Source organism: Zea mays, chromosome 3 (genome assembly GCF_902167145.1).
Source record: "Zea mays cultivar B73 chromosome 3, Zm-B73-REFERENCE-NAM-5.0, whole genome shotgun sequence".
NCBI classification, from domain to species: domain Eukaryota; kingdom Viridiplantae; phylum Streptophyta; class Magnoliopsida; order Poales; family Poaceae; genus Zea; species Zea mays.
This window is the reverse complement of record NC_050098.1, coordinates 231,586,759-231,609,375: the sequence shown is the minus strand read 5'-3', so window position 1 is coordinate 231,609,375 and position 22,617 is coordinate 231,586,759. Positions and strand designations below refer to the sequence as shown.

Here is a 22,617-nt window from a genome sequence, read left to right as displayed (position 1 = left end):
TGATCCCTGACTCAATCGTACCCATCAGGCCTTTGCAGCTTTATGCTGATGGGGTTACCAGCTGAGAATTAGGCGTCTTGAGGGTACCCCTAATTATGGTCCCCGACACCTAGTCATCAACATTTTAAAATACAGTAGCCAAACTCCCGCATTCAAAACTACTCTATATCTCAACCCTATACAAACTACCACATTTTTTTATCAATATATATCAAAAATTCCCACCGGCTGGCTGGCTGTTCACGGCTGTTCCCACCGGCTACAGTGCATAGAGTTGCCACCGGCCGAACTCCAGATGTAGCGTCCAAATCGCGGCTACAGTGGATAGAGTAGCACATCCAGTACGCGAGTGCAGCAAAATTTCTACGCTATCCTTTAGCGTTCGCGTGTCCAGCTCGTCGGTGCGGCTAGCCTTAGGCTATCCGCACTCGTACTACTCTAAATTTCTACCCTAAAAAGAATATTCTATCCTGGTCAACAAAATTCTTTACTCTATACCACAATCTTCCGCACTCATGTTTACTCTATATCTCAACCCTATACTACTCATCACGCGCACACAGTGGAAAGGCCCCACCCCAGCCCAGCCCCGCCCCGCCCCGCCTCCTCTCTCTATCTCTCACGCACACACAGTGCAGCTGCTGGTACGCTACAGTGGATAGAGTTGGGGCACTCGTTACGCCAGATATAGCGTTCCGTCAATCGCTATAGTATATAGAGTAGTGCATCCAGTCGTCCGCTGCAATAAAATTTCTACGCTATTCTTTAGCGTTCGCGTGTCCAGCTCGCGACTGCGCCCAGCCTTAAGCCTTTTCTTCTGGGCTAGCACATACCACGCGGTCCGGCCCACAAAATCCATCTCAACGCTCTATCCAGCCCAGAAAAGGCAACCAAATCTCATATCGGCCTCTGTCTCGACGTCACCGCGCAGCCAGTCTGTCACGTCACGTGTCACGGCACCACAACTCCACAAGCGCCCCCACGCCGTTGGATCCCCACCACCACGCCCTCTCCCCTCTTCCCGCACCGCAGCGCGGCACCGGCACCTGCCACCAGCGGCCATGGATCTGCTCCCGCCGCCGACGGACGCGCCGGATGCCGGCGGCCCCAGCGCCGGCGGGTCAGGCCGGGGGCTGCGCCGCGGGATCGGGTTCCGGTCGCTGAAGCTGGTCAGCGTTGCCATGGACGAGACCCTGCCCGTCGACCCCGTCGGCGCCACCTACGGCCGCCTCGCCAACGGCCTCACCTACTACGTCCGCTCAAACCCAAAGCCACGCATGCGCGCCGCGCTCTCGCTTGCCGTCAAGGTCGGGTCAGTACTGCTACTCTCGCCGCGCCTGTTGTTTTTGCCGCCGCTGTTTATCCCCCTTCGCGCGTTTGCTGACTTCCATGTCGTGCTCATCGCTCGGTTCGCTCTTAGGTCGGTGGTAGAGGAGGAGGACGAGCGCGGTGTGGCGCACATCGTTGAGCACCTCGCCTTCAGCGCCACCGCGCGATATACCAACCACGACATCGTCAAGTTCCTCGAGAGCATAGGGGCCGAGTTCGGTGCCTGCCAGAACGCGCTCACCTCATCGGATGAGACTATTTACGAGCTGCTCGTACCCGTCGACAAGCCAGGCCTGCTCTCCCAGGCTATATCTGTCCTCGCAGAGTTCAGCTCAGAGGTGACTACACGGTTCCAGATTCTTATGACTCGCTTTGTTATTGCAACTTCAGCTGATTGATGCTTGAGAGCTGAATGAATGATTCATGCTTATCTGAGAGTTCAATGACTGATTGATGCATGCCTGAGAGTTCAATATCCTGGAAACTAATCTTGGTCACAACCCACCAGGTTAGGGTGTCAGCAGAGGATCTGGAGAAAGAGAGGGGTGCTGTGCTGGAGGAGTACAGGGGTGGACGCAATGCAGCAGGCCGGATGCAGGACTCCCACTGGGCACTGTTGTTTGATGGTTCTAAGGTACTAGCCTCCATGGTTATTAAAGCGGTAAAACGTTAAAACGTTATGAACCAACTTTTCAACGTTTAAACGTTTAAACGAACGTTGAAACGTCTTTTCAGACTTGACATAGAATTTCAAATATAGAATAAGTCATTAGCCTCGCTATTTGTTGCCATTGAAATTGAAATTCACTGCACACTTTAGCCTGCAACACACAGTAGAATGGTATTAACATATTGTACATTTAGCCTACAACACACATTGGCTAGAGCACTGGCTGGTGGCTGCTTCACTGCGGCACTGCGCACTGGCTGGAGATTCCTGGCCGAGCAGTGCCTTACTGCCTTCATTCCGGCAGGGCAGCTATGGCGCCAATGTCTATGAACATTATATGACGTCTGTGGCATTCAGTATTACCACAGAATGCCATGTTCAGTATTGCCGCGCCATGTCTCTAGCTAGGCAGCTAGAATACACATCTCTCTAGCTAGCTCTCTCTCTCTCTGCTCCTGGCCGAGCAGTACCTCACCTGAGCCGTTGCAGTGCTCTAGTCCGGGATCTGGAGCAAATGAGCAATGGCGCTGCCGGGTTGGCGTCGCGCCTGTACGTGGAGGGAAGAGGGAAGAGGGAGGAGGGAGGAGGGGGGCTGACCGGCGGCGTACCTGGAGGGCGGCCAACGGCGTCTGGCGGCCGACGACGTCTGCTCAGTCTGGGCGCGATTTCGTCTGGCGCGATGGAGTTTGCTCAGTCTGGCGGCCGACGGCTTTGCGCGATGGCGGCTGGGAACTGGCGTCTGAGGAGCGCGATGGATAAGCAGGCTGGGTAAAGGCCCATTATGGCCCACTAACTCACATGCGCGTAGAACGTCCATACACCTGAGAAAACGTCCAGAACGTGCGATCCAACGCTTAAACGCTGTTTAAACGTCCAGAACGGACGTTCTACGCACTTTTCGTAAAACGTGCGGACGTTTTAACTACTAAACACGTTTTAGCGCTTAAACGACGCTTAAACGTCGTTTAAGCGACGTTTTAATAACCATGCTAGCCTCTCACTTCAACGACACAACATAGCCTTTTATGGCAAACAAGTTAGGGTAGGCTAGAGTTAAAAACTCAATAGAACCTAAAAATGTTATTAAACGTCGTTTAAACGCCAAAACACTCATTAGAGACTGAAATTCTGAAACATTTCACGATTAGGCCAAAAACGGCATTTTGCAGTGATTAAATGCGGCATTTTGGTGTTTAAACGTTCTAAGCCATAAAACGTAGTGTTTCACGCATTTCCGTCCTCTTCCTGCCTGTTAGCTTCTTTGGGCCCAGTCCTGCAGTCCAGTCCGGTCCAATCCCCACAGGCTTGCTCTATTCTGCTCACCTGAAGCCTGACGGCACCATGCAGCATGTGCTCTGCTCTTTGCCGCTGCCGCTGAAGGTGCTGCTGCTACTCTCTACTGCCGCTGCCACTGAAGGTCTGCTGGCTCCAGTAGAGGCGCAAGGAGGACCTACTCCATCCGCGCAAGGGTTGATGGGGCCGCGAGCGTAGCCCTGCGCAGCCGTGCTGGTCTTTGTCCGGCTCCGACGTTTCCGTGGCTGTCGTGTCTGCCGTGTGACATGTGCACAAGGAAGGACCTTCTCTGTGGCGCAAGGAAGGAGGAAGGGAGCCGCTTTGTGGCGAAAGGAAGGAGGCAAGGAGTTGCTCTGTGGCGCAAGGAAGGAGCTGCTCCCTCTGCGCCGTGGTATTTTCCTATGTTGTTTAAAACTACGCTTAAACTTCGTTTAAACGTTTAGAAGTCAAAACTCCGTCCATGAGTGTTTCAACGTTTTGTCGTTTTAATAACTTTGGAGCCTACAATCAAGGTTTGGGCATATGGATAGTTGTTTTACATTCAGTTCTATTGAAGGCTGATTTTTTGGGTATATTGCATCCTTTCAAGTCAAGTCTCATTTCACTGTTTCTTCCCATGTCAACTTAATTTTTCTCTTCCTCTCTTCTTATTACTATCGCACCTTAGGATCCCACTACATATTGGCACCTCTAGAAGTCTCTGTCGGACATGTTCAAACCATCTCAACTGATGTTGGACAAACTTTTCTTCAATTGGTGTTACCCCTAGCCTATGATGTTGGACAAGCTTTTCTTCAATTGGTGTTACCCCTAGCTTATCACGTATATCATCATTTCAGACTTGATCCCTTCTTGTATGGCCAACACAACATACACAATTCTACAACACTTATCTGCTGAACATATCGTCTTTTTGTAGGCCAACATTCTGCACCATACAACATAACAAGCCTAATTGTTGTCCTATAAAATTTGTCTTTTAGCTTTTGTGGTGCCCTCTTGCCATGTAGAATGTCAACTAACGCCACTTTATCTATCCTGCTTTGATTCTATGGCTAGCATCTTCATCAACATCCCCGTTACTTTGTAGCATTGATCTTAAATACCTAAAGGTGTCCTTCCTAAACACTACTTGATCTTCGAAACTAACATCTCTTCATGTGTAGTGCCGAAATCACATCTCATATATTTTGTACTAGTTCTACTTATTCCAAAACCATTGGATTCTAGAGTCTTGCGCCACAACTCTAGTTTCTTATTTACTCCAGCTTGACTACTAGCCTCTGTCTTCATATAAATGAAAAAATATGTGTGCTGTGTTGAGATCACTTGTTCCATCCTATACCATTTGCCACAATATGTTGAACTTGCATTACTGAAGGTATTCACTTTTTCATGGTGGGATACGTCTTGTGATGCTTGAATTTGGATTATTTTTCTGCCTTTTGTGTCTGATGGAATAAGTCTTGAGCATCTAGAGGACAACAGTCACTTTTGACTGTCCTCTGTAGTCCTTTAGCATCTAGAGGACAACAGTCGCTTTTTGACTGTCCTCTGTAGTCACTTTAGCATCTAGAGGACAACAGTCGTTTTTGACTATCCTCTGTAGTCTCTTTAGCATCTAGAGGACAATCCTGTTGTGTAGTGTGTGTGAGGTGTGGTAGTGCAGCCTCTAAGGCTATAAATATGGGTCTCCAACCCTTAGATGGGTATGACATTGTGTAGTGTTTGAGGAAATAAACAGAAAATTGCCCCAACTCATAGTGTCATCCTCTTGATGAGAGTTAGAGTCCCTCTACTTACAATTGGTATCAGAGCCAAACTATCCTGCAGCCTAAACATCTCGTGCTCATCTCCTTCCCGCGCCTCTCCCCACACTCAGTCGGCAGCAAGAGCTCCAACTGTTCCTTCCTCCCCTGCTCAGACGAGCAGCCTTTCGTCTGAGACAGCCTCTTCCACACGCAGTGACCCCTCACTAGCCCACCATGTCCCTACGCTCGGCCACTTCGAGTGCGCGGCGCCAGCAGGAGGCCGAGGTCGCCGCGGCACAAGAACGCGAGCGAGCAGCAGCGGCTGCAGCGACAGCGGCGAGGGCAGCACGGTTGGCGGCGGCGGAACTGGCAGCGGCGAGAGCGGAAGTAGAAGCAGCGGAGGCGGCAGATGCTGCACGTGCGGCGGCAACAGAGCTCGAGGTTCTGCGCGGCAGTAGAGCTGGTAGCTCTGCTTCTGTCGACGACAACACCGACGAAGCGCTCAGGCTGGCGAGGGAAGCAGCGCGAGGCAGGTGGCACAGTGGGCAGCCGCGCATCCCCATGGGGGCGCGCGTGGCGGCAGCCCGGATAGGCGCCGACACGCTGACGGCGCTCCAGGCGGGGGCGCACGCGGCGGCAGCCCAGACGGGCGTAGACGCGCTGGCGGTGCTCCCGGCGGCGGCGACCGAGTCGACGGAGATCGCGGCCTCTACAGGCGGCGCGGTTCTCCCTCCCCGGATCGGTACCATGGTCGCCGCATGGCCCAAGCCATTGTCAGGGACATCGGTCCCGGCGGTGGGTGGCCTACCCTCACCAAGACCAACTACGTCGAGTGGGCCGCGGTGATGAGGGTACGGCTCCAGGTTCGCCACATGTGGGAAGCAATTCGTTACGACGACGTCGACTACCACGAGGATCGGCGGGCGCTGGATGCTCTCATTGCTGCAGTCCCGCCCGAGATGCAGTTTTCGCTTTCCCAGAAGCGGACTGCCAAGGAGGCCTGGGATGCCATCGCTGCGACCCGCATCGGCAGCGATCGTGCCCGCAAGACCACACTGCAGGCACTTCGCAAGGAGTGGGAGAACCTGGCCTTCAAGCCAGGTGAGGATGTTGATGACTTTGCTCTCCGCCTCAACACTTTGTTGCAGAAGATGGTGCAGTTCGGCGACGACACCTACGATGAGGAGAGAGCTGTTGAGAAGCTCTTCCGTTGCATCCCCGAGAAGTACAGGCAGATTGCTCGCTCGATCGAGTCTCTGCTAGACCTCTCCACGATGACGATCGAAGAGGCGATTGGTCGCCTCAAGGTGGTCGACGGCGACGAACCACAGGCTCTCTCTGGGCCTATCACTATCGGCGGGAAGCTACATCTCACTCGGGAGCAGTGGGAGGCCTGCCAGGGTGACAAGAAGAAGGGGGAGTCCTCCTCGACACGAGGCCGCAAACGCGGCAAGCCGCGCAAGGCGCGTGGAGGCGCCCAGGCCGGGGCGCGAGGACATGCTGAGGGTGGTGCCCGTGGAGGTGCCCAAGGCGGCGCCGTCGGCAACAAGAAGCCGGCACGAGACGACGGCTGTCACAACTGCGACAAGCTTGGCCACTGGGCCAGGGACTGTCGGCAGCCACGACGTGGCCAGGCCAACGTCGCACAGGCGGAGGCGGAGGAGGAGGCCCTGCTCTTGGCACATGCAAGCATCGAGCCATCTCCAGCGGCACCGGCCGCAGCGGCACTCCTCCACCTTGATGAGTCGAAAGCACGCGCTTTCCTCGGCGACGGCTCCAACAAGGACATGATCGAAGGATGGTGCCTCGACATCGGCGCCACTCATCACATGACCGGCCGACGGGAATTCTTCACCGAGCTTGACTCTAGCGTCCGAGGCTCCGTCAAGTTTGGGGACGCCTCCGGCGTAGAGATCAAGGGCGCCGGCTCAGTCGTCTTCACCGCCGCGTCTGGTGAGCACAGGCTGCTCACCGGAGTCTACTACATCCCCGCGTTGAGGAACTCTATCATCAGCTTGGGACAGCTGGATGAGAACGGTTCGCGCGTGGAGGTCGAGCACGGAGTCATGAGGATCTGGGATCCCTCTCGTCGCCTTCTTGCCAAGGTACGCATGAATCCAAATCGGCTATACATCCTCGATGTGAAGGTGGCACAACCTTGCTGCCTTGCTGCTCGTCGAGACGACGGGGCATGCCAGTGGCACGAGCGCTTCGGGCACCTTAACTTCGAGGCCCTGAAGCGGCTCAGTGCCAAGGAGATGGTACGAGGCCTGTCGTGCCTTAACCATGTGGAGCAATTCTGCGATGTCTGCGTGTTGACAAAGCAGAGACGGCTCCCCTTTCCCCAGCAGTCGAGCTTCCGAGCCAAGGAGCGGCTTGAGCTCGTGCATGGGGACTTGTGTGGCCCGGTGACACCAGCCACACCGGGAGGACGACGCTACTTCTTGCTGCTCGTCGATGATCTCTCCCGCTACATGTGGGTGATGATCCTTGGCAGCAAGGGAGAGGCTGCGAACGCCATCAGGCGTGTGCAGGTCGCTGCGGAGGCGGAGTGCGGCCGCAAGCTGCGCGTGCTGCGCACCGACAACGGCGGCGAATTCACGGCGGCTGAGTTCGCGTCGTACTGCGCGGATGAGGGCGTTCAGCGCCACTACTCCGCGCCGTACAGCCCGCAGCAGAACGGCGTCGTCGAGCGGCGCAACCAGACGGTTGTGGGGATGGCTCGGGCTCTCCTCAAGCAGAGATGAATGTCATCTGTCTTCTGGGGAGAGGCGGTGGTGACAGCGGTTTACATCCTCAACCGCTCGCCCACCAAGGCTCTCAACGGGATGACACCGTACGAGGCTTGGCATGGGCGCAAGCCGACGGTCTCTCACCTACGGGTCTTCGGCTGCCTCGCATTCACCAAGGAGCTTGGCCACATCAGCAAGCTCGACGATAGGAGCACCCCGGGGGTGTTCATTGGCTACGCGGAGGGCTCGAAGGCCTACCGCATCCTTGACCCAAGAACACAGCGTGTGCGCACGGCGCGCGACGTAGTGTTCGATGAAGGGCGAGGATGGGCGTGGGACAAGGCGGTGGACGACGGCACGACTCCGACGTACGACTTCACCATCGAGTACGTCCACTTTGAGGGAGCTGGGGGAGTAGGCAACTCTTCTCCGAGCAGGTCTACCCCAGCCCCCAAGTCTCCACCGACTCCAGCGCCAAACTCTCCAGCTCCTGCTACAACGAGCTCTTCACCACCACGCACTCCAGCCACGACTCCGGCTACAGCGAGCTCTTCGCCACCACGCACTCCAGCACCGACGGTACCCTCTCCTGGAACGTCCTCTCCGACACCAGCTCGTGTCGAGCACGACCCAGTGGAGCTCGTGACCCCTCTGTCCCGCGACGAGGAGCGCGTCGACGCGTGCTACGACGGCGAGCCGTTGCAGTATCGAAGGGTGGAGGGCCTTCTCATCGACCCGTCGGTGCCGGGCCCTGCGTCTCGCATTCTGGCAGGAGAGTTGCATCTTGCATGCGACGATGGTGAGCCTCGGTCTTTCGCGGAGGCCGAGAAACATGCGGCTTGGCGTGCCGCGATGCAGTCGGAGATGGACGCGGTTGAGACGAACCGCACTTGGGAGCTCGCTGATCTCCCTCATGGTCATCGCGCGATCACCCTTAAGTGGGTGTTCAAACTGAAGAGGGATGAAGCCGGCGCCATCGTCAAGCATAAGGCTCGCTTGGTGGCACGCGGTTTCTTGCAGCAGGAGGGGATCGACTTCGACGATGCCTTTGCCCCTGTAGCACGGATGGAATCCGTGCGACTCCTCCTCGCGCTGGTAGCCCTGAAGGGCTGGCATGTTCATCACATGGATGTCAAGTCGGCGTTTCTTAACGACGACTTAAAGGAGGAGGTCTATGTACACCAGCCGCCAGGTTTTGCGATCCCTGGCAAGGAGGGCAAGGTGTTGCGCCTGCGCAAGGCTCTCTACGGCTTGCGACAGGCACCAAGGGCGTGGAATGCCAAGCTGGATTCCACGCTCAAGAGGATGGGCTTCATGCCAAGCCCGCACGAGGCGGCCATCTATCGGCGGGGCAATGGAGAAAATGCCCTGCTGGTGGGTGTCTACGTCGACGACTTGGTGATCACCGGCGCCAAGGATGCAGAGGTGGCAGCGTTCAAGGAAGAGATGAAGGCCACCTTCCAAATGAGTGACCTGGGGCATCTCTCCTTCTACTTGGGGATTGAGGTGCACCAGGGAGACTCCGGGATCACACTTCGCCAGACCGCCTATGCCAGGCGCATTGTTGAGCTGGCTGGGCTCACCGACTGCAACCCAGCTCTCACTCCGATGGAGGAGAGGCTGAAGCTGAGTCGCGACAGCACGACGGAGGAGGTGGATGCTACTCAGTACCGGCGTCTTGTGGGGAGCCTTCGCTACCTCGTCCACACACGGCCTGATTTGGCATACTCTGTCGGCTACGTTAGTCGGTTCTTGCAGCGACCGACGACGGAGCATGAGCAGGCTGTGAAGAGGATCATCCGCTATGTTGCGGGGACTCTCGACCACGGTCTCTACTACCCGAGGTGCCCTGGGGAGGCACACCTTGTCGGGTACAGCGACAGTGACCACGCCGACGACATCGACACTAGCAAGAGCACAAGCGGGATCCTCTTCTTCCTCGGCAAGTGCCTCATTAGCTGGCAGTCGGTCAAGCAGCAGGTGGTGGCCATGTCCAGCTGCGAGGCCGAGTACATAGCGGCGTCCACTGCTTCGACTCAGGCGCTCTGGCTGGCTCGACTGCTCGGTGATCTCCTCGGGAGAGACACTGGAGCAGTGGAACTCAGGGTGGACAGCCAGTCCGCTCTGGCATTGGCCAAGAACCCCGTGTTCCATGAACGGAGCAAGCACATCCGGCTGAGATACCACTTCATCCGAGACTGCTTGGCAGAAGGGAGCATCAAGGCGCGTTACATCAACACCAAGGATCAGCTTGCAGACCTGCTCACCAAGCCCCTTGGGAAGATCAAGTTTGTTGAGCTTTGCTCCAGGTCCGGGATAGCCCAACTTTCTCACAAGACGACGCCCAAGACTTAGGGAGAGAATGATGGAATAAGTCTTGAGCATCTAGAGGACAGCAGTCACTTTTGACTGTCCTCTGTAGTCTCTTTAGCATCTAGAGGACAACAGTCGCTTTTTGACTGTCCTCTGTAGTCACTTTAGCATCTAGAGGACAACAGTCGCTTTTGACTGTCCTCTGTAGTCTCTTTAGCATCTAGAGGACAATCCTGTTGTGTAGTGTGTGTGAGAAGGTGTGGTAGTGCAGCCTCTAGGGATATAAATATGGGTCTCCAACCCTTAGATGGGTATGACATTGTGTAGTGTTTGAGGAAATAAACAGAAAATTGCCCCAACTCATAGTGTCATCCTCTTGATGAGAGTTAGAGTCCCTCTACTTACAGTGTCTCTCTGTTGGAGGCTGAAAGTTCCTAAATGGTATTTCTTATTAATCCACTCTTTACCAGTATGCAGAGCGCCTGCCAATTGGTACTGAGAAGGTGATACGAACTGTTACACATGAGACCGTGAAGCGGTTTTATCAGAAGTGGTACCATCTAAGCAATATGGCGGTATTTGCAGTGGGTGATTTCCCAGATACACAGGTCATTATGCACATCTTTTTTTCACTTGTATCTACTCGAAAAATAAGAAACTATGGGTATGTATCTGCAATGATATTTACCATCCTTCGTGTTTCATGACTTAAAATTGCAGGCTGTCGTGGAGTTGATAAATGAGCATTTTGGGCACAAAGCTCCAGCTCCCCACCCTCCTCCAGTTATACCAGAATTTTCAGTTCCATCGCATGAGGAACCACGCTTTTCATGTTTTGTGGAATCTGAAGCTGCAGGGGTTGTTATTTCTTATTCTTTTGAACAGATTTGATATCTTTTAATATCAACTTTGGATAATAATGTACTTTTTTGTTTTCCTTTTGTAACAAAAACAGTCGGCTGTTGTTATCAGCTGCAAGATGCCTGCTGGTGGAATTAAAACAGTAAAGGACTACAAAGATTCACTGGCAGAGTCCATGTTTCATTGTGCGCTAAACCAGAGGCTCTTCAAAATATCTCGTAGAAAGGATCCTCCTTATTTTTCTTGCTCCTCAGCTGCAGATGCTCTCGTCTGTCCAGTTAAGGCTTACATTATGACATCTAGTTGTCGGGAAAGGGGAACAGTTGAAGCTCTCGAGTCCATGCTTCTTGAGGTATTTTTGAACCTTGATCTCTGAAAGAATAAAGATAAAATCTAGTATTCTTTCATAGTGCATTATTCAAGTTTATGGGTGAATATTCAGTGTAAGTGCCACAAAAGTTGAAAAGACTAAAGTGAGAAAATTTGCTCTAACATCTTTAGAAGTTCTTTAGGAATGACCAACTATAGGGCATGGTAAGTTTCATAGCCATCCAGATTGTCAACATCAGATATTAATCATGCCTTTGATACAGAGTTACAGACCAAATGAAAACATGTCATATTCCTTAAGGATATTTTTCGTTACCAGTAAAACCTTCATGTATAGTAGTATAAGACCAAATAATCTAGTGTGCCATGCCATCAACTTATTATATCTTGTACAATTAGTTCAGTCTTAAGACTCTTAGTTTGCATCCGTTTAGTGACAGATGATCGCAAAAGGGCCTCTAGCTGAGTTGGTTAGGTGGTCTGACTAGCACTTTTCAAATCCTGAGTTCGACTCCCCGTCGGAGCGAATTTTAGGCTGGGGTTAATAAATCTCCCCTTGTATGTCCCACGCCGAAGCACAGGCCTAAGGCCCTGCTCTGGTCGCGGTTATTCTCACACGGGCTACGGTGCCGCCGTGTATGGGTGAGGCAGGGGTTTGGGGGTTTTCTCGACCTGTGTGAGAAGGTCTTCGTCTTAATACAATACTCGGGGGGCTGTCTTACCCCGCAGGTTGAGTTTTTAGTGACAGACGATTGATAATTAGCACATTAGCAGACATATGTAATGTAGATATCTGAATTTAAGTCTGCAGTCTAACCACCACCACTTTCAAAATGACATTTTGTCACAAAATATCCTTCTGACAAGATGCTTCTTTAGGTTGCTAGGGTACGGCTTCATGGATTTTCTGACCGTGAGATATCCATTGTACGCGCCCTAATGATGTCAGAGATGGAATCTGCATATTTGGAGCGTGATCAAATGCAATCTACCAGCTTACGGGATGAGTTTTTGCAGGTTTGAAATTTTGTAGCTGTTTAATACAACTAAAATTAAATTAATATCATATGCATGCTGGTTGCTCTTCAGTTCTTATCTCATCTTGCAGATCAAAATATTTACCACCTGAAATTTCTGTTTTCAAACGACTTTACACCAATAATATTGAATTCTACTAAGTCCACAACTCCACATGTTCGTCGACTACTTAAGTGAAATTTCAGGATCCCCATCTATACAGCTTCTAAGCACAATGATGCAATTTGTATTTTCTTGCAGCATTTTCTTCGTGAGGAACCTGTTGTTGGGATTGAATATGAAGCACAGTTACAAAAGACTCTTCTTCCCCGTAAGCATACCTCTGTGTTGCCTAGTGTAAAAACTTAGGTGTTAAATTCTTGATGTTATTTGCCCTCTCCCTTGTAAACCTTTACAACCAATTAATTTCTTATGAACCTACATACCGTCACCACAGTTATTCGATCATCTATATTCATATATGTTTACTTTCGACCAGATATTTCTTCTGCGGAAGTGGCAAAATTTGCAGAAAACTTTTCAACGGCCAGCAGCTGTGTTATCAAGATAGTTGAACCTCGAGCTCATGCTTCTTTGGAGGATCTGAAAGCAGTTGTGCTGAAAGTCAACAGTATGGAAGAAGATAAATCTATTTTTCCATGGGATGAAGAACAAATTCCAGAAGAAATTGTTGCCCAAGCTCCAGAGCCAGGGTATCTTTGTCTCTTTGTGCACTATTTTCATCATTATTTGTGTAAGAAAATATGACACCAGATTTAAGCTGTTTTTCCTGACCTAGGCCGAGGGGGGCTGAGTATATATAGGCAAAATACCACCATCGTGATTACAACATGACAAGGGAGTCCAACTACCTTAACCGACTCTTACTCTAACTCTGCTATCTCTCGGACAAATCAAACTTGATTCTATCCTGTCTTTAATTAGAGTCGGTTAAGGTCTTCCTCAACAACCGTGTTGACCCTAATCTGATATGGCTGTAGCCTGATATACAAGCACATTCTATTCTAACACCACCTTCAATCATAACTTGCACAAATTAAGGTTGTCTCCAAATAAAGCTAGCTTCTGCATAGTTGGTGCCTTGGTAAAACCATCTGCAACTTGATCTTTTGTAGATGTGATTCTGACCTTCAAAAGTCCTCTAGCTCTCTCACAAAATAAAAATCAATCTCAACATGCTTTATACGACTATGAAATATTAGATTTGTTTTAGGATAGGTTGCTCTAGCATTGTTACACCAAATCCTTGCAACAGGATGATAAAAAACCTTAAGCTCTTGTAAAAGGGATTGCACCTACATCAATTATGTAGTGGCATTGGCTATAGCTTTATAGTTAGCTTCAGTACTTGACCTTGAGACTATGGACTGCTTGTGAGCACACTGAGGAATGCAATTTGTGGTGCATGGCTGGAGCTTCAAAACTGTAGGAGCTCTCGGTCGGGTCGCTATCTAGTAACACCTGATCCTTGTTTGATCTCTCATCTTCCTCTGATGGTCGTATTTAAGACCTCTCTTTGGTGGTCCTTCAGTGGGTGGGTGTGAGTTGAGTTCCGTGTTGTAATCTGTCTAGCCTTGCCGGACTTTTGTTTTCTCTCCTTAAATGAAATGACACGCAGTTCTCTTGTGTTGTTCGAGAAAAGTCTATGAGCATAGCATCGATAGCATCCTACGAAGAGCTAGCAACAATGATGTCATCAACATAGACCAAGAGAAATATTGTAACACCTCCTTTGCTGTAAAAGAACAAATAAGTGTCTACCTTTGAAATATGAAAGCTTAGGTGCAACAATTTCTCATCGAGTCGAGAATACCAGGCCTATGGGTTTACTTCAAGCCATAAATAGCTTTGTCCAGCTTGCAGATATAACTGAGCTATGTCTTACTCTTAACCCTGTGGCTGTCTCATGTAGACTTTCTCCTCTAGAATGCCATGAAGAAATGCGTTCTGAACATCAAGTTGCTCAATGTACATCCTCTAGAAACTGCCAAAGAATGATTCTGATCGTAGCTGCCTTAGAGCAACTCCAAGAGGTCACTAAAAAATTGTTTCCTAAAACTTGTTATTGGGGGTTGTTGAAAAAATGTTGCTAAAAAATGTAAACCCCACATCAGTCTGCTAATAATAGATCCCTAAATTTTTTGAAACACCAACTTAAGCCACATAATACTTTAATTGGGCCAAATAATACTATCTTCATCTATCGACCATGAGCTCCCGGAACACCGGCTGTCTGAGTTTGCTTGTGCGTACCATGAACCACCGGGACTCTGCGCCTACGTACGCGGGAAGCAGCTATCCTGCTCGCTGAGAGGATTGGGGAAGAAATGAAGAATCAGCGACACAAATTTGCGGGAGAGAAGACCGTATATGCGGGACGCGAATATAATGGGGACACGAAGGGGGAACTGTTGGAGGGTTCAAAATGCGCTTTTCTCCTAATAAACGTTTTACGGGTTCTGTTGGAGTTGCTCTTAACCACAGGATTAAGGTTTCCTCATAATCTATGCCATACTGTTGCTTAAAGCCTTTTACCGCTAGTTTGGCTTTATATCTATCTAAGCTTCCATTGGCCTTTAATTTGATTCTAGAGAACCAGTTACGATCTATAATATTCTTGGCACTATCAGAAGGAACTAGATGCCAAGTATCATTTTTCATTAGTGCATCAAGTTCAGTATCGATATCATTCTTCCAGTTTTCACCAGCCAAAGCTTCAAACAGCTCTTGAGGTTCCCCTGTAGTAGTTAGGCTTAGGCAGTCATATCGAATACGAGAAATTTTGCCATCCTGAAGTCCTGTACATGCCTCTGATCTATATAAATACATGCTGTTGTGTTCGCCTCTAAAGTTGTTGTGTCTGATGAAGTGTCGACCTCTAAAGCTCCTGCTTCTGTGGAGACTGAGCCTCCTGGTGACTGCTCCTGCCTTGCTAGTGATTGTGTCGGTCTTGCTGGTGATGGTGGAGCACGAACAGCGATTCTACGTCCTAGAGATGCTTATGGATAGTCAGTACCTTTCCCTTTACGCTGACACTGATAATAGAGGTGAGGAGCAGCACGCTTCTATATAGCTGGTCCAGGTGTTGATAAGAGATGGTTAGAGGACAGCTAACCCATCGGGGAAACCGAGGACTTCTTGAGTCATGGTGGTCATGAGGAAACCGAGGACTTGCTGCTTAGGCACCGCCCATCAGGTGTACTCTGGATTGGGCCCCTTGATGAATTGTCACCTTTTTTGGTATTGATCTTCTCTTGTGGTGCAACAGCTGAGCCATCAAGGTATCCTTGTAATGAGGAATTTGGAATTGCGCCATCATCAAAACTGAGTTTTGGTAGTTTGCCATCAATCGAAAGGGCTTCGCTCGAATGCCATTATGAATCATGCCACAAACACTATAATGCCATTTTGTTGTTTAATAAAATAAAAAATACGTAAAGATGATAGAGAGACAATTCACCCTTCGCCACTAGCGGGCATTCGACCAAGAGGAACTTGCCTGGCAAGGTGACCACGACGCGTCGAGGACAGCATCGCCCCGGTGGAGGTTGCTGGAGTGCTGGCGAGGAGGTTGCGCGCCATGTGGCCGACGGCGTCGTCGAGCTGGGCGTAGGTCAGCGTGGTGCGCGTCGAGCTACGCCGTCGTCAGATGAGACGAAGGTCTGCTTGCAGCGAACGCCAGCAGCTTGGCCCACACGGAGAGGTAGCGGTCGACCACCGACTGGTCTGGGTAGCACGCGTCGTAGTTCTCGGTGCACATGTCCGTGCGTGCTGTGCGGCTTCTTCCTCCCACCCGACGATTGCTAGCTCGATCGTCTATCTTGTCTTCCGTCCGCACGTGCCATTCTTCTTTGTGTCCTTCGTGCTCGCCATCCACGGCCTCGACACTGCCGTTGTCGTGCTCTCCCCTGCACTCGACACTGTCGTGCGCGCGGAGCCACGGACGACGATTGGAACGGGAAGGCCACCGGTGCCGGAAGAGGGTAAAATTGTCTCTGTATCTCCCTTTTGCCTTTATTGATTTTATTAAATAACGAAATGACATTAGAGCATTTGTGCCAAGTTTCATAATGGCATTCGAGCGAAGCCCCTTTAATTGATGGCAAAATACCGAAACCTAGTTTTGATAATGGCACAATTCCAAATTTCTCCCTTGTAATTGTGCACCCCTAAGGATAGGTAGAATTTGCGCCTTCCAGAGCGTGAAGTTGTTATTGATAAGCTTCACCGCCACAGATTGTCCTAGGAGGGACGTTGGCAAAAAAGAGCATGAGGTAGACGCCATGAGTCTTGCGATCAGCTAGGGTTCTAGAGTGGGTGGCGTTGGCTTTGATTACCATGTAAGAAAACACGTCACCAGGTTTACGTTGTTCGCTTTGACCTATTAGGACGAGGGAGTTGAGTATATATAGGGGAATCAAGATTCCAACTCACGTACAGCTACATTAACTGATTGACAATTGCTATTCTAACTCTATCTCTGGGATAGATCAAACCTGATTCTATTCTATCTTATCCTATCTTTAATCAGAGTCGGTTATGGTCTTCGCTATTATTGAACAACCATGTGGACTTGATCTGATATGGCCATAGCCTGATATACAAGCACATTCTATTCTAACAATCTGAATCTACCATCTTTTCATTCTTTGATTCCTATAAATCTTTACTAGCTGTATTGGGATCGATCTCTCTGTTTTTTTCTCTTTGCTGTTTCAGGATTTTATTTTAGTATGTGACTGATGCCCACTATTGTACTTACCAAATTCATTGCAGGACTATAATTGCTAAAGTGGAGCACCCAGGCATAGGTGCTACTGAGATGATACTTTCAAATGGCATGCGGATTTGTTACAAGTATACTGATTTTCTTGATGACCAGGTTAGCAGAATCTATTAATTTTATTTCACCTTGCAGCCTGCTACTTGAGGCATTTCCATTTTTATTTTGTGTAATCACTTAGTCACTGATATAGACATAATACATTTTGACCAATTTATTCTATGAAGATCAACTACATGCCACACTATCTGTATTAGATTTTTCTCCATGCATACTGTCATTTACCACATGCATGGAATATATCTGATGGTGCTTAATTCTAAGTATTCTGGGATTCTGAGGACTACAGCTACAATTATTGCTCTTGGGATGTTTCTAAATCTACTTGAGGCATACACATAGTCCTGCAGCATATTAATGAAGATGCTCTTCTATGGAGCCCGGCTAGGGCAGTAGACATTAGAAGGATTTGGCCTTAATCCTGGGTGTGCTTAGTCTGCTGCTGGTTGTTTTTGTGGTTCTCATGGATGAATGTGTATGCCTGTGTCTGGCCGTGAGGAGGCTGACTGCTGTACTGGCCCTCTAGGGCCCTTATCTTTATTCTTAATATAATGATGCACAGTTCTCCTGCGCTTTCGAGAACAAAATCTAGAGTTGAAAAAAACCTAACCTAGGAGTAACTAGGTGGCATTTTATTAAGGACTAGTAGTATAATGTTCGTATGTTGTGACGGCACACAATCATAGTCGATACCTATAAAATAAATTTAATATCAAAGTGAACCGATGGTCCACATATAAGATATTAAACTGATAAGAACAAATATTACACTTTAGCTTAGCGAAAAGGTCGAGAAAGGTATGAGTTGAAAAGGAGCATAGCCCCTCTTTTATAGCTCGTCTCGGTTGCTCGTCCTTCTTCAGCTAGCGAGGTGGTACTATGTGGAAACATTGTATTGTATGTGGCTTGTCGTATTGGGCTTGTTTGGTTTCTCACGCCCCATCTGTGGCTAACTGGCTATCTCCGACAGCCTCCCTATCCCACTCCCTATCTCACTCCCTATTTCAAACTCCGTTATATAAGCAATGCATCTACAATGCAAAACAATGTTTTGCACGCCTATGTACACGCTATTGCTGGAGATGGCCTAACAGCCTATTGGGCCCGTTGTTGGACGAGAAGCATGGGAGAGGAACAGACCTACGTGCTTCGCACGTGACACACGAAACTGGTGCTTTAAATGAGTAAAGAAATAGGCACCCAAATTCACCTTAACAATGACTGAGTTAGCTCAGCTTCCTAAATGGCTAAATCTAAAGTTTAAATATAATGATAGGCTGTCAACCTGACTCTATTTACAAGGGAAGTAATTGTCAACATGATTCAGGGTTGTTTTCACTGTTAGACTGAAATATATTCATTTGATAATAATATAAAAAGTACTTTCTCATTTTTTCATGATGAGTGAACAGAGGGAAGTTATTGTGTCCGCCCTGAAAACAGCTTGCATGTTTTTTTACTTCAGTTTAGCACAAGAACTAAATTTGTGCATATCAATAAAAGTAAACTACAAAAGTTTTTTAGATGTATTACTAACAGTGGCAAGTTTTTCCTTATTCCTTGAAGCTCTCAAATGCACTTTATTTTTCATTATTGTGGTATACTGAAGAAAAATATCAAATAAGTGACATGTAGATGAAATTTTGAAAGGAAGAAACATATGAAGATTCAATATAGACGGGAAGGGAATAGATTCTTGAATAGCTATCTAATTACCATGTGAACTTATGCACTGTAGAAACAATAATTTACACATTTATAATTTATTGTAGGAACAACAATTTACCTTTTTCTTTTTCAATATTTTTTCGACAAAGTCCACTGCCATTTAGTTAAAGAAAACTGCATCCGGTACTGTCCTTTTAACTCTTTTTTTGGTCTGTTGTGGTCTATTATTGTGTAAAGACACCTTTGAATCAGGAAATTAGTTCATTTATTTTATTTTATATCATCCTCAAGATATATTTTATTCTCCCAATGCATACTATCATTATACTAAATTCCCAGTCTAGTTTTCCATGGTTCATTTATCATTTTGTTCAGAAAGGTGTATTTACCATTTTGTTTCTATTGCATTATGTAGTGATATACTTCAGGTGTTTATATGCTTATTATCTATTTTCAGGTTGTTTTTACTGGCTTTGCCTATGGTGGTCTGTCAGAATTATCTGAAGCTGAGTATACTTCATGCTCAATGGGTTCGACCATAGCAGGAGAAATTGGCACTTTTGGCTACAGACCTTCTGTCTTGATGGACATGCTTGCTGGCAAGAGAGCCGAAGTTGGTACAAAAGTGGGGGCCTACATGAGAACATTTTCTGGCGATTGCTCACCTTCAGATCTTGAGACAGCTTTGCAGGTATGTTTCTGTTAAAACATTCTTAGATACATGATCAGTTCAACACAAAGAAACACAGTTTAACTAGAGCGATAAGGTCACCTGTTTCTTGTTTTCATCAAAATGTGGACCTATGCTTATACTTGACTGTCTACAGCTTGTTTATCAACTATTTACAACAAATGTGGAGCCAAGGGAGGAAGAAGTAAAAATAGTGATGCAAATGGCAGAGGAAGCAATCTATGCTCAAGAGCGCGATCCATACACAGCATTTGCGAATCGTGTTCGTGAAATAAATTATGGGAACTCATACTTTTTTAAGGTATACCTACTGGGTAAAAAATTACTCAGTTTTTTCTTTGCGATATCATATCCTAGAAATTTACTTTAGTTCTATATAATGCAGCCAATTAGAATAAGTGACTTGAAGAAAGTGGATCCAATCAGAGCGTGTGAATATTTCAACAATTGTTTCAAGGATCCATCAGCTTTTACGGTGGTAATAGTTGGAAAAATAGACCCAGCCATCTCACTTCCACTGGTTCTGCAGTACTTGGTATGTTCTGTTTATTTTTCTTATCGTATGAAACAATGAAGCAATACTTAATAATGCTCATTAACTCTACTTTTTGTAGGGTGGAATACCTAGGGTACAGGATGCTACTCAACCACTTAGTCGTGATGATCTAAGAGGATTGCCATTTAAGTTTCCTGCAACCATCATTAGGTACTCCAGTCTTCTGTTTTGCATTTATATGCTTTGGCAGACTTATCTGTATATGTTTGTGTCATACATGCACATGCAGAAGCAAGCAATCTCTTTGTTTCCCCTCAATTATGCTTTCTTTATTACTGATAATCTGAGTATACACCTTATTTCCAGAGAAGTTGTCCGCAGCCCTATGGTTGAAGCACAGTGCTTTGTACAACTAGCATTTCCTGTTGTTCTTAAGAACACAATGATGGTGAGTACTGCATAGCGACCGAAACTGTATCATTTTTACTGTTAATGATGAAGTGTTGTATCTCCATCTTAAGGTATAATATTCTTCCCTTTGTGTAGACTGAAGATATTCACTATGTTGGGTTTCTTAGTAAACTTCTGGAAACAAAAATCATGCAAGTACTTCGCTTCAAATATGGGCAGGTTAGGAATATCAATTATATGCAAATCCAGATTGGGGATTCTTTAAACTTGGAGTTTAGGATCTGGGTTTCCTTAAACGAATCTTTTATGTTATGCAGATCTATTCAGTTAATGTAGCTGTCTTCTTGGGGGGCAACAAACCCTCAAGAACTGGAGATGTTCGTGGAGATATAAGCGTGAATTTCTCATGTGATCCAGACATATCATCTAAACTGGTACGTAACATCAATTCGTTACATTTTGGAATATGTGTATCCTATTGTTTTCTATGCAGCTTGAGTCTATTAGCTAAGATTTTTTTTAGGTTGATTTTGTTCTGGAGGAGATATCATGCCTACAAACAGAAGGTCCTTCTGAAGAAGATGTATTGTCCATCCTCGAAATTGAACAAAGAGCTCATGAAAATGGATTACAGGTTTAGTTGAATCTGTAATGCTCTAATTAGTGCTGATGCAAATGGGTAGTTAATACTTTAGTTACAGCTCTTTGCATCTTTTACAAATTGCAGGAGAATTACTTCTGGTTGGATCGTATTCTACGGAGCTATCAATCAAGGCTTTTTTCTGGAGATATTGGATCCACCTTTGCGGTAATACTGAATTTTCTTATTTCTGGTTCGATGCTCTATTATGTGTTACGTCATTTTCATGCTGGCTTTTTCAGTGTAAGGCAGCATATGTTGATCAGCAGATCCAATGCTTGTAGCTTTTAGCTGCATTACAAGCAATGCTGTTGACTGTTATACATGCTTGGCAGTCTGCCTTTTTGTTTTATGGTGAACTTCACGTCTGAAATGTTGCTCCTTTGTTTTTCTTTGTGCAGTTCCAAGAGGAGGGGCGTATAAAGGTTAGGGATGCTTTGACACCACAGAGCATGCAATCAGCCTTGCAACGAGTTATACCTTTCCCTTGCAGAAAGCAGTACACTGTGGTTATTCTTATGCCAAAGTCATCCTGTTGGGCGTCAGTGAAGTCAATGCTTAGCTGGAGTTCTAATGGGGTCAGCAGAGATGCTAAGGTTCGAATCGAAGTTTTCATTTATTTGCTGCGTCCTATTCTCTTTTCAGCATGCTGAACTTGAGAACTGCTTGCAGATCCTCGCTGGCATGGCTGGTGCACTGGTGTTGGCAGTGAGTTTGTGGAGGTACTCTCGTAGTTCGTTAAAATCTTAGTGTTTGATACAACTGACCGCTTTTTGGGGACTTCCAGTCAGATCTGAAAATGGATCAGGTTAGGAACTGATACGAGCTGTCGGTAGATAGATATTTGTTCTACCTGAGCACCGACCCGGTGTTCGGAGATCTGGTAACAAAAGAGGCCATACTATGACAAATTTGGTAGCTAACAGATTCGTTGCCGCATGTGTGCGTGCAGTCCTGTAATCTCATTCGTTGTACCGCGGCACATGTGCATTAGTCGTCGGTGTATAGTAATGACTATCCTCCCATTTGATTTCATAGGCAGGACTGAAGTAGTGGTCACTGACCACCGTGGCGGGACGGTCGAAACTGGAAACCCAACATTGTGATAGCTTTACTGGTCCAATTTCTGTGGACGGCTTTGTACCTGTACGTTTTTCCGTTTCCTATGACCCAGAACGAGGAAAAATCTATAATGAGCAGGAAATGTGATATTCCTTTATGCTGCTCCGTTGGTTTTCATATATTGGCTAGGACAGCGTCCAAGGGTAGCGTTGGGAACCGCGACGTCCAAGAAAGGATAGTGTTGAAACTTGTGACGTTTAAGGAGGTGTTTGTTTGAGATTATAATCCGGCTAGATTATATAATCCTATAAAATTTTGAACTAAGTGTTAGTTTAATTTTTTGTGAGATTATACAATCTAGCCTCTCTAAAAAACAGTAGTGTTGGGAATAGTGACATCTAAGAGCAGCAAATTGGACAAAAGTTTGCCTCTATTTTTTCAGTAAAAACTATGAGATAGAAGTAAGCTATTTTATGTGCAACTTTGATT

At 47.5% G+C, this 22,617-nt stretch overlaps 1 protein-coding gene and 1 pseudogene across 2 annotated transcripts; one reads left to right on the top strand and one right to left on the bottom strand.

The window, feature by feature from the left end:
* The first annotated feature begins 946 nt into the window (after positions 1 to 946).
* On the top strand, positions 947 to 22,289 carry LOC100216862 (uncharacterized). Of its 2 annotated transcripts, none has more exons than XM_035965690.1 (21): positions 947 to 1,307; positions 1,421 to 1,667; positions 1,838 to 1,963; positions 10,559 to 10,696; positions 10,809 to 10,946; positions 11,044 to 11,301; positions 12,159 to 12,296; positions 12,558 to 12,627; positions 12,796 to 13,009; positions 17,094 to 17,199; positions 19,286 to 19,519; positions 19,656 to 19,820; positions 19,905 to 20,054; positions 20,134 to 20,225; positions 20,382 to 20,463; positions 20,562 to 20,645; positions 20,744 to 20,860; positions 20,950 to 21,060; positions 21,154 to 21,234; positions 21,468 to 21,662; positions 21,739 to 22,289. In XM_035965690.1, exons 3-21 carry the CDS (start codon positions 1,922 to 1,924, stop codon positions 21,814 to 21,816), a joined length of 2,493 nt encoding a protein of 830 aa, XP_035821583.1. In that variant the 5' UTR covers positions 947 to 1,307; positions 1,421 to 1,667; positions 1,838 to 1,921; the 3' UTR covers positions 21,817 to 22,289. The 2 variants fall into 2 exon arrangements, with proteins under 2 accessions (XP_035821583.1, NP_001315464.1); NM_001328535.1 differs by having other exon boundaries at positions 1,028 to 1,312; positions 21,739 to 22,189.
* On the bottom strand, positions 17,820 to 17,962 carry LOC111591245 (uncharacterized; annotated as a pseudogene).
* Positions 22,290 to 22,617: the final 328 nt, after the last annotated feature.